The 12513-nt window shown below is 39.1% G+C and overlaps 1 protein-coding gene and 1 pseudogene across 1 annotated transcript; both read right to left on the reverse strand.

Annotated features, from left to right (window-relative positions):
- Positions 1 to 1401: 1401 nt before the first annotated feature.
- On the reverse strand, positions 1402 to 11042 carry LOC131783216 (uncharacterized; annotated as a pseudogene).
- A 164-nt stretch (positions 11043 to 11206) lies between these two features.
- LOC131783207 (nucleoredoxin-like protein 2) lies at positions 11207 to 12442 on the reverse strand. Its single transcript, XM_059099936.2, has one exon. The coding sequence runs from the start codon at positions 12025 to 12027 to the stop codon at positions 11524 to 11526; it is 504 nt and encodes a 167-aa protein (XP_058955919.2). The 5' UTR covers positions 12028 to 12442; the 3' UTR covers positions 11207 to 11523.
- Positions 12443 to 12513: the final 71 nt, after the last annotated feature.

Genomic DNA, 12513 nt, shown 5'->3' on the forward strand with positions numbered 1-12513 from the left:
TCAACTTACCTTATGTTAGGGGAAGTACCGTATGTTAGGGAACTAACACCAATACGGGAAAACGTGATCAAAAAGGAAGGAGTTGGAGTGGCTCAGGATGGAGAGGACAAGCGCGGATCCCAAAGGTCGCACTTAATAAGCAATTTCCCCCCATCAGAACTTAGAAGTTGCTTCATGATTCTCGTGATTTGTTTACTGCAAACTTTTTGATAATTAAAAGAGAAGTTAACTACTTGTTGAGCAGATCTGAGCCTTGCTGAATTTCAGGCCGCGTAACTGGCAATAATAACAAATGAATAAAGGAGGTAAGTTTGTAAAGAAACTGTGGTGCTGCGTCGGTGGGATTATAGCAGGTAATTTAGTGTTAACAACTGAGTTGAAAACATAAATTGACACCGTAAAGGGTAAAAAAGCTTTTACCCTTTACGGTGGCCAATTTACGTTTTCAACTCAGTTGTTAACACTAAATTACCTGGCGATGATGACAACCGTCCATCAACTGGCATAAATTACGGACAACAAAGTGGGCATAAATTATAGATATGAAACTAGCCTCCTACGGCGCCACTCTTATAATTATTCATACTTATGGCAACAACGATCCGGGTGGCCTCGTCTCTTAGTGCTAATTAGTCCACGCCTGCTGTTAGAAAGAGAATGGCTAAAATGACTTTTGAAAGCTTTTTATTGTCATATTTATAACCAAGAGGATTTATTTAACACTCATAAACCCTTCGAGCCACTGGTATTCAAAACGTGCATCTCAAAGACATCCAAAAGACCACCCGTTCCGTTGAAGCCTTTTGAAAACGATGGAGAAAATGAAATGAAGAAGTATTTTTGACAATAACATTTCGCAAAACCATTTTGAAATTGCAATGTTAACGTAACCTTCTTAGAAACTTGGAAAGGCGCCGAAAGAATTGTTGTGATAATTTTTCTCATAACATTGACACCAGACCAAATTGTATAACGCTGAACAACAAAGAGCTAATTAGACAAAAATTCCTTGTTATTACATCAATTACCAAGCCAACAAGCTACCGAGTTGCCACCCAAATATTCTCTTTTATTCTAATTTTTTGTGGACGATATGCGTTTCATTCAGTCTTATTCAGTTCGTTGGACTATCCCTCTGAGTAATGTGACATGTTGGGAAATTCTAAAGAATCCGTTTACTTCTTTATGCATTTTCTGCTGCTGGAACAGAAAATCACAAAATTATATTCTAAACAATTCAAGAAACGAATTCAAATTTTTGTGTTGTCTCTCTTCCAAACATGGGCGGTAAACCCGGATGGTGCGAACTGGATTGTGGGTCAGCCTTTTTGCTCCCCACAGTCTCAGGCTGTTCTTTAACAAAAACTGTCTAATAACATATAAAAAATAACAGAAAGAGGGTCTAATTCTCTGCCTTTATTCTTATCTCCATGACAAAAGCGTTGACACTTCTGGATTCTTTACTTTGACATAACTAGATTGCGGGCTCTTTTTCTGCACTTCATCAGACGTAACCAGGCCACACCAAAGTGGTTTTGAGGTTGGTCGTCATAAAAGAGGTTAACAATCTAGTCTACTTCAAGACCACTTGGATTTAAAGAAAAAATATAGAACAAAATAATGAAATAATAATGATATATAATGATCTCAACAAATAATTCTAATAAATAACATAATAATAAGCAAATCAAATACAGACTAATCTGCGTTTTAAATACGTCTATCTCTGGCATTACATTTTCCATTTTGGTAGATCTTTTCTTATGTAAGGTTCTATTATGCAAATGGTATCTTTCTGTTGTTAAGTCAGAGTGGTGTTTGTAGCCTAAAGTATGTTTAAGAGTCAGTCAGTAAGTCAGTCAGTTGGTCGGTAAGTAAATCACTCAGTACGTCACACAGTCAGTGAGTCAGTTGGTCGGTAAGTAAATCACTTAGTCAGTATGTCACATACTTAGTCAGTACGTCACACAGTTAGTCAGTACGTCACACAGTCAGTCAGTTGGTCGTTTAGTAAATCACTCAGTCAGTAGGTCACATAGTAAGCCAATCAGCGAAACAACCAGTCAGTTTGCTGGTAACCCACGTGACCATTCTATTAGCGGCAGCCAATCACAATCCCTTAACCAGGCAGACGTTGATCGGTCAGACAGACACAAAGTGGGTCATTTTAAAAAGTCAATCAGTTGGTGAGCAAATCAGTGACTCGTCCAATCATTGGTTCAGTTCATCATCATTATAATCATGATCAATTCTTTTATTATCCATCAAATATTTCCGCTCGTGGGCGATTGGTTTGAAACGCTTAACCAAAACCTGGGCAATATCCGGTGATATTTCTCCAATTGTCAAACCTTACGTCCAATGCGATTACAGTCTTCCTCTAAAGGTGGAATCAAGTTTGGAGAGAGAGTTGGTGCAGTTTCCAAAGAATAAAATAAAGTGGTGGTTATAAAGTTGCTATAAAAGTCAACACCTGTTTTCGACAGTAACCTGATTACATACGTTTCATTCCACACGCTACGAATAATATTTGAAGGATAATAAGCACAAAGCCTCCACTTAGCTTGAAAATATGCAAGGATATTTATACTGGTACAATATCTGTTCCTCGAAGCTAAGTTCTCCTCGGGGCTTTTCGGACCACATAATGTCCACAAAAAATTTTTTCGTGCCGAATGGAAACTGTTCATCATAACTTATTTCGACGTAAAATTAATCTCATGACTATAAATTACCAGTAGTTCTTAAGAGTAACGGGAATAAAATGTTTACCATAAAACTCTACTGTTCATGTGAACCTAACATTTATATATATTCTATGGATTTTCTTGGAAATAAGTTATAAAAGAGCCTCAATGTCCTTCGCGATGTCCTGTAAGAACAATCAAGCAAGATATGAGTGTACAGAGCGTTTACCTTAATAAACCGGGGGGGGGGGGAGGGGAGGAATCAGAGGATTTTGGTTGTATCAAAAAACGATTTACCTGATCCCCCCCCAGACTTTTTAATTTTCTTTTGATCCTTCCCCCCCCCCCCCCCCAGTTTCTTCGTGGGCAGTTCATTGACAATCAACTTTCTCTAGTCCCATCTTTGTATTCTGTTGGCGGTGTTTGATCTCCCCTCTACTCTCTCCCCCCCCTGAAAAGCATGTAATCTTCCCAAAATCCTTCTTTCCCCCCCTTCCACCCCCTATAAATTATGACTGGCCCCTTAGCTGAAGACAAAGGGACATAATAACAAAAAACAGGTTTTCTGATTACCTTAGCCCAAAAAAAAAAATTGACTCACCAATGGCTGAACTGAAGGTGCATAACGTTTCACAGGTTTGCCATCTCGGTTGCACAAAAACTGTGGAGCCATAAAAGGGTGTTCAGAGATGAACAAAGTACTGCCGCAATGTTTCAAATTTGACTGACATTTTAATGCATGAAGGGGGTAAGTTTCTAAAGAAACTAGGGTGCTGCGTCGGTGGTAAAGGATAACAGGGTAATACAGGGTAATTTGGTATTATTAACTGAGTTGACAACGTAAATTGGTCACCATATAGAGTTTCAAAGCTGACATTCCGAGCGTTAGCCCTTCATTGGAGCGAATCAGTCCGATTCCCATTCGCTCTGACAAAGGGCTAACGCTCGAAACGTCAGCTTGGGAACTCTTTACGATGACCAGTTTACGTTATCAACTCAATCGATAATACTTAATTACCCTGACATTTAAATGCAACTGGTTCCACCGCAAACAGATAGAGTTGCAGACTGATGAAAATGACTTCACGTCCAATAAAACAAGGGTTTTAAAAATTTTTCCATAGGCAGCTGCCGATTGTATGCCAAGAAAGGGGCCGTAGGCGAAACCCAAACACGAGCGTCTAAACAGAGGACGGTAAGAGGTCTTATATGTGGCGGTGCAACTCCGCAGACCGGCCTTTATTGAAGGTACGCAATGTGTGGAGTTAATGAGAAATTTATTTATTACACAAGGCGTAGTCGAACCTGTAATACAGATTCAGGAATTGTGAGATGGACAAGGAATGTAGCATCAGCAAATGTGTCCTTTAAGCAAACCTCAACTGAGTACCATCAACCAAAGAAGTCCCAACTGCCAATCAAATCGAATGCAAATATTCTTGGTTTAGGATTTTATCCGGTGATAATCAATAAGGATCAGTTCTGGATCCGTACCTACCTTTCCAAAATTCCACTTGATAAAGCTAAAAATAGAGAGAAGTAAATACATTTGAGAAACATCAGCTTAAGTCAACTAGAGTTTTTAACCAAAGACAGTTTTACCCATAAAAAAAGGAAAATGAAATCACCATGGAATCCTGACATTATGTTGGTGTCAAACGGTACGGTCTGATTTCGGAAACTAGCGTCCGATTTTGTCTCCGCCAAGTTTCTATCGGCACCGTCCTAAACAGGACGCAAGTTTCTGAAAGTAGACGATAAAGTACGGAAACGGACGCAAGTGTCCGAAATTGCACAGTACCGTCCGTAAAGAGACGTTTCCGAAATCGGACGAAACCGTTAGGAAACGGTCACAAGTGTCCGTAATCGGACGGTCACGTCTGTAAACTAACGTAGGTATAGTAAACTTATCACTCTACTGCTTACCTTCCCAAAGTTCCTTTCAGTCTACTTTTGAGGTATTTATACAACGGCAAGGCGTTGGCGCCATTGACGTTTATCTTGGAGAACATATCAAATTGGACCCCGTATCCCGCGGCAAACTTCTTTATTACAGGTTCTGGATCAGGCTCCTTTCATAGAAAATAACAGGTAAATATCTCGAACAGCCGAACCATTTAGCATGCAAGGTACCCATTAGCCCATTAAACCCTACGAGTGACTAGCATCAAATTTCTCCTTACAATATCACCCTGAATCACACGTTGAGATCATGAGAATAAAAGAAATGATCACTAACAAAAGAAGGTTTTGATTGGTAGACAGATTCTCCTTTTCAGCCCCTTAGGAAATGTATAAAGAGCATTATGGAGAATACGCATACAGATGTCAAGGCGTAAAGGGTTAATAATGCTACGACACGAGCGTTTCTTAGCCCGCGATAGAGTTTGAGTCCTTACGTCAAGCGAACTGGCGAGAAGTCTGCTAGGGGTCTGGCACTAGTGGTGCCAGACCCGCACCCAACTCGTCTCAAATCTTCCCACGGGTGGAGACACGCGCGTCCTGTCGCGCTGGTATAGTAGTGAGGGTCTGTTCCCAGGTGAGTCATTATCATTTTGATTGAGTAAGCCAACAGCATAGAGATTACGACGACCAGTCAGAATGAAGGAAAATATCACGAGGAGCTGGTAAACACACAGAGACAAACAAGCCAACTGCCTTAAGCGCGGAAAAGGCCCTGACAAAGTTGCAGTGGCTTTGTTAGGATTTGTTGAGAGAGTGGGGCAAGTTTTCTAAAGCAATCACAGAAAGAGCGAAGTAATTTAAAAACAATACTATTCGCCATTTTTCTGGCGAGATGTTTCTCCCTAGGATGGGTGGGGTGGGGGAAGTAGGCAAAACGTAACATACCTGTTTTCCAAACTGGTTACACGGGAACCCGAGAATACGAAGACCACGTGCAGCATAAGTGGCGTGCAGTTCCACAAGCTGCGTGTAGTTCTTCTGTGTTAAGCCTCAGAATGAAGCCACATTGACAATGAGAGTCACAAATCCCCTGCAAAGCGCATGGACAAATTAGTTTCTTGTCTCTGCGTACCTGTCATGAAACGTGTTATGCAAACGCTCCAAATGAACTTCAAAAGATGGAGTTGGACATAAAAAAAAAAACAAAAAAAAACTTGACTTTTGCTTCTCTCTTACCTGTATTTTTCAAAAGACACCTCATTTCCGTCAATGTCTTTGGCACTAAACTCAAAGATGGACTCAGCATTCTTTACTTGTTCCTCCACCTCCTAAAATGAAACAAATGTCATTCATATATACCTCCTTAAAGAGTAAATTGGCATGCCTAAAGGTTCCCAATAGGTACCCTAGTGAGTTTGGAATTCCAAGCACACCCCCTTCCCTCCCCTCCCTGCTTTTTCCTGCTCCTCTCCTGTCTTACACTAACTTACCTCTTCAGTTTGGCCAGTGACTGCTCCTGACTTCTCGAAAGCTTTTAACCACGACAACTGCTCTTCGTCGGAGGTGAAGGCAAGCCGCAAATCTAGTTTATAGAGAAAACAATTCTACATTAATCACCAATGGACACAGCCTCTTCCAGTGCCACATATGAAAATTGTTCCTTTATCAAACAGATTGCAAATACCTGCTGAGATTTTTTTAGTGATGCTTTCAAATTGTTTGCTGGATACTCTGCACAAAAATTTCTTTAGATTCTTTAGTAAAAGAAAAATAAACTACGCTAGCTGTGTGTACAAACCTGTGTACATCCTCGTATACTTCAGCTGTGCCCGAAATTGTTTAGTTCTCACCACAACATACGACACTACACACAAAGGCTGATGTAAAAAAAAAAAAATAAAAAATAGTGACTTACCCGACCTCTGGATATCAGCAAACGTTAGCGAAAGACAAAACTTTGTTGACTGGTCTAACTTCACGGTAGCCTCTTTCAATGGATATTTCTTGGTTGGTGTTGAATGCTAAAGAGAAGGAAAATAAACTCCAGCCATGCTCTCTTTTGAAATGTAAATTAATATTGCTTTTTACTGTACTTACTTTACTCGCGTATAAATTTATATCTGAGTCAATTGCTCTTTCAGGCTATGAGGATAAGTATCGAACAATCATCAAATTTTAAGTTCTCTTACCAAATCAGTTCTGAACTCGTACAGTGTTTCATCGCCAGGTCTCAGAACAAAAAATGCCTGATACCATTTCAGAAGACCCTTTTTTTGCGCTGAACCAAACTTGGTGCCACAGTCCTGTTTTAGTGAGGCCACAGACGGACCAGCTGGTGACAGATGGGGAGGATCTGGGAAAGAGCAAAGAATACATCAATAGAAACATGTACCGCTTCATGTTTTTAAAAAGGGCATAAGGCATGAGAAATGGGCTTATTGGCTGAAGTCAGGTGAACTCAGAGCATCACTCCATGCTGTAACTATTTCATTCAAATTGGCAAAAGAATTAAATTTTCAAGGTTTACTAAAAAATTTGCTTATTTGGCAATCTGTGTTCAATTGTCATGCAGCAATTTGTAATCTATTTTCTACTTCGTTTTCAAGGTCAAAAGTCAAAGCTAGATAAACATATTTGTACAATAATGTTCCTGCTCTGTCACTTTCTTATACAGACACAGAGCACAAAGTGCACTTTTCATTTTTCTATCCACCGCATATTTTCTCTAACAACCAAAATCTGATTTTAGGGCACCAACCGAAGACTTTTAAGGCTCAGCTTTGTGAGGTATTGGTGTAAGTGTTTCTGACTGTCATACAAGCTGAAATCTTTCAAAGTTTTATTAAGCCCAGAGTTAATTATAAATAGAATTTTCAATCTTAGGACACTCTTGAACATGACTGCAAGTTTCCCCATAAAGAGCCCATACATTTCCAATACACCCAATCTGACTCCATTTGTCTACGGTAGAGGAATACTTTTTAAGCATCTTTGCAAATCTACTTCCTGTAGACATTTCCACCTCAAAAGGGACGTTTTATATCACAAGACGACTAAACCGTGAATCAACATCACACTAGGTAGATTCATTAACTCCCTTAAATTACTCAATTCAATTTGGGGGTGTTGGACAACCGTCAAACAGATCCAGTTTTTTGGTATTTTAATTCTTGATTGGTAACCAACTGAAGGTTATTTAAGTACCCATCCCAAAGTGTTTGAAGGAGTGGTTCTAATTTTCATGCTTCTGATTCACAGATTACAAACATCAGTAAAACAAAGCACTATATTTTGTTCATTACCATCTTGCCGGAATCTGAAGAACAACTCCCTATCTTCAAAGTTATGTTCATCCACCACATGATGAACTAAGTCAGCATCTAGTAATTGCTAGAATTAAAAGATAGGTGTATGTGAAATTCAAAAACAAAGGATATAGCAGTAGTTAAAAAAGGGTTTTTATAAGTATGGTAGCTTAGTTATGTGAAAAAACCCTTAGTTACTCCTAAAGGTAATGAATAGGACTACAAACAGACCATCTTTTTGGTGAATTCTGAGGCACAAGTAAAAACAGCAAAAATATTGATAAGCTGAATTGTGGGAGTGAGGTGTACAAAAAGTAGCCTCCCCCGCAGAGGTTAACTTCGCTGCAAAAGGAAGGATTGCTTGTAGTCTACATTCAAATACACACATCAAATAAATTAACTTTACAGGATATACTGTTGATCAGAAAAATTATAAACTTCCTCCCTCTTCCCCTTCACAGCTTGTTTGATCTTACATACCCAATTATGTGGTTTCAACACCTGTCCAGAATACTTGGCACTTCCTTGTTAGAAAATACACTTGCCATGCAGGCTACCTACCTATGTGGCAATTAAATATCCCTTTTAAGTGTCTAGACTACAGTTGTATCTGTGGCAGGATATCAAGCTGTGGTAAGTCAAAGCCCCAATTTCCACTTATTAAATTCTGTAATTTTCACCTCTATTAACTGTTGTGGTCACCCTCAACTGAGTCCCAATGGCATTTTTGTATTACCTTTCACCTGGCCACCTAAGGTAAAACCACTTAAATAAACCTTGAAGTACTATCTCTGGTCAAATTTATTCCAAGTTTATCCCCCAAAATCAATGTTAGCACTCAGAGTTCAGATGTCCTCAAAGCCTTGCACTTAATCTCTCTTAGGACTGTCAGAAACAAAATGGTGTTTTTGTCGCAAACCTGGAACCTGAATTTAGTTGTCAATCTAAAATTCCCTGTGGGTGACCATGTACTACATGTTCTACCTGAATTACTCAGTGTGTGTAAAAGCACTCACCTGGCCTAACTGAATACCTTCCTGTCTTGTGGTTGCAAATCCATTTGCAAGAAACCAATCAATTGCTTCACTACCTTATGGCAAAAATATTAAGGTAGAAGTTAATTGGAAATTGACCTCAGGGCATTATAGGTAGTGATTAACATGGAACTTTTACCTCAAATATACTTTAAATATCCAGCAAACAGGTAATGAAAAATACTCAAACTTATCAGGCAAAGTTTCCTCTTGATATTACTCCAAATTATCCTTTTAAGATTCCCATGAAATGTGTAGCAGTTTTAAAGACAAATGAACAATCAGATCTTGGGAGTTAAGGGTTAAATTTCCTTATCACATTGCTTGTTCCATTTATATTTGGGGTGGGAGGGGAGAAGCACCATGATGTATCTTATAGTACATACTTTAAGTATAATTAAAAATTATTGGGTAAGGTTGAGAATGATATCATGAAATATCAATATCTGTTGAAGCAGATGGCTAAGGCAGATTAAACAGACCCAAGGTTTGATAATTCCTGATAGTCATGTGCACAAGGAAATTCAATAGTTCTTTTATTTTTACATTTTTTTAACACACAACAGAATTTTCTCTCTTAGTTTGCAAAAGCTTGAGAACAATGACATTTGGCAAGGGCTTGGAAACTAAGCAGGGACGTTTGAACCAGACTACACAGGCAATTAAGGTTATCATGTCATATTCACATGCTAGTTGATGTTTGTTGATCTGAATGCTTCCCAACCACTCAGAATTTTCATAGTAGTCTAATGTATGATGATTACCAAATTATGAATGAAGGGGTGGTGATGAAACCTGGGTTAATATTCACCAAAGCTGTGAAGGCCAGTACAGTAAATAACCACCACTTTCACCAAACTATCAAGTGAGTAACTGTTTAGTATATACCACACAAATATCATCTTCTTTTTTTTTCAATATATTGAAAAATGGTCAGATATTAAACTCTTGACATGTGATTTTGTCTCATTGGCTGCTCAGAGGTAAATACTGCTTATGCTTCACTTCCGAACTAGCCAATCAACATGCACAAAAAGGACTTTTCACTTGTGTAGTATTTTGATACTAATGATAATTATTGGTACTCACCCACAAAGCAAGAATGATATTTTTTTAGATGATAATATCTGTCCTTTATTGTAAGTCCCCCATCAGCTGTTGAAGCTCTCAGCTTCAGAGAAATGGTTTCTATCTGAGAAGACCAAAAAGGAAAACTTGAAACCAAGATGTCCTAAACTTCTTGTTACAGAATGATAAGATTAAGACCTACATCACTTTATCAACAGATTTTGTGATTATAATCCCAGACTGCAATATTACGTGAGCCAAATACCATTTCACTATAATTCAATTTTCTAAAAATGGTGCCCTTTTAAACGTGAAGAAGACAGCTGGATTCTAATATCCAGTATTATTTGCTCAAGTTAGGCTAAGTTATTTATTGACCACGCCTTCTGTCAATTTCGGCTCGACAAATAATTGCTTTTTTTTTCTCTTGATGATTTACATAAGATTCGGTGCCCTTGTTTTTGCATTTGTGAACGTAAATTTTCCACGTCTTTCAAGGTAGAAACCGATGAGCGCTAGTTCTACATGCTACAATCTTGAAGTAAAGCAAATAAGAAACTCTAAGGCAAGGCCTTTTAAGTCCATCTTGCCAATAGTCTTAGAAGAACGAGGGATAACTAAATAGGCTGAGAACAATTGTTTCAACAAAATGTAAACAAATGTTCTGTGCCTATGATATTGCCACTTGGTCGAAAATTCTGCTTTTTACAGTCAGATTACAACGACATATAGCTCTCCGTTGTCTAGTCAATTCCTTCCATTTCAAAACGAAAGACTGTTAAGTCTCACTAATGAAAGTGGATTAGTATTAATTAATTCCATAGAATGAGCGCTCCAGCAGATTGACCCAAATTTTCACAAATCTCACGCCATCGAAGAATAGATGTTCACGACATAGAGCTAATTACTTAATTAACCTAAGCGCTTGTAATTCTTTACGCACCTTATCACGATCGATTTCACACATGATTGTAAATGCAGCTCCAGCGGACCAACGCTTTCCAACTATTCATCGTTATCGAAGGATTCCGGTTTAGGGTCCCTTACGTATTGAAAGAGTCACGTGATACATTACCTTCTGTCACGCATCTCGTCACGCCATCAGCCTCCTGCCCGAACAAGTGCGATACACCTGGCCCCCTAAAAAGGGGTGCTGTGAGGGTTAGACCCCACTCCCAGACGCAAAATACTGCCTACACCGCAGGAATATTGTAGAAGAGAAATCTTTATTATGATACAGATATACAAGTTAGTCTACAGCCAGACCTTTCACCGCCATACACGGAAGGATCTGCATACGAGTTTATAAATAAGTATTGAGTTTATAAATTTGACAGTGGTGAGACTTTAATCAGTTAAATGATATTATGTAAGCTGCTACTTTATGATCACACTAATTGAATATGAATTGCCTGCATCGGTTTATGTCCGAGTAAAAACGACCTGAGTCCATGTATCCCATTGTAGGAGTCTTACACAGCATATCAAAAGGTTCTTTATATGACTGAATATTTTTTTTTCAATTTATTCAAAGCCGGCAGTAAAGCGACCACTCGCTTTAGTCACAGTTGTAGCAACTTCTCCTCTTGCTATGGCGATAGCGTGTGCCCAGTGAGTGAAACACTTGGGTCCGTTTTCAGTTACCTCTTTCCTTCCCATCGCTGTCACGACATCTCCGTCATCTGTCACGACAATCAACTTAGGAATCGCTGTGACATGGTAACGATTCTTCAGCTCTTGAATCATTTCGCTTCCAAATGGAACAGCAAACCAATCACCATGACATTTTTTCATGTATGTCTCCATATCTGATGCCGTTTTATCGGATGAAACAAAAACAATCTCGAAGGGTAGTTCGTTCTCTTTAAGCTCGTTGTAAAATTCCGCCAAAACTGGCGTAAACTGATTGCAAGGTGGACACCATCCCGCCGAGAAATACAATGCAACCACTTTACTCTGGAGGGCTTCTTCAGCGTGAATAACTACCCCAGACCTTCTAACAAGTTGTCGATCCCCAAAAATGTTCATTTGTGGACGTAATTACGTCTGAAACAGCGAAATCACGACAGAGGCGTGACATCTGAGACTTCTGTACATAGCAACAGCGGATTACCAGTTGCGAACATCGGTCGGCAAAGGCCAGCATTAGATCCGCCAAAACCACCTCGGTCGAGAGCGACTAAGATGGAATATTTAATAGCTTGCAAATCATAACCGAAGATTCTCGGAAATCCGCGAGGTGGATGTCCACTCCTAACATCCACCAAAACTACCTAACACCTTAGCACCTTTTAAATATGTGAAATATCTGCATAAATTGCGCCAAATGATTTATAATACTACTATCGAGCAATGAATTAATACTTGCTATTTCTTGGGTAAAAATTTTTGACGCAGTTCCCAAACAAATGGTACACACTCAGTTGATCGGGATAAATCGGCATGTTTTCGTAGCGTCATAATTTTTCGCTGTTATAGCATGTCATGAGGTGTCAATCATTCTATCTCAGTCCC

The sequence above is a fragment of the Pocillopora verrucosa genome, chromosome 12, assembly GCF_036669915.1.
Source record: "Pocillopora verrucosa isolate sample1 chromosome 12, ASM3666991v2, whole genome shotgun sequence".
Taxonomy (NCBI): Eukaryota; Metazoa; Cnidaria; class Anthozoa; order Scleractinia; family Pocilloporidae; genus Pocillopora; species Pocillopora verrucosa.

Coding starts and splice junctions, on each gene's coding strand:
- LOC131783207 (XM_059099936.2), bottom strand. CDS start 12,027: ATGAACATTTTTGGGGATCGACAACTTGTTAGAAGGTCTGGGGTAGTT.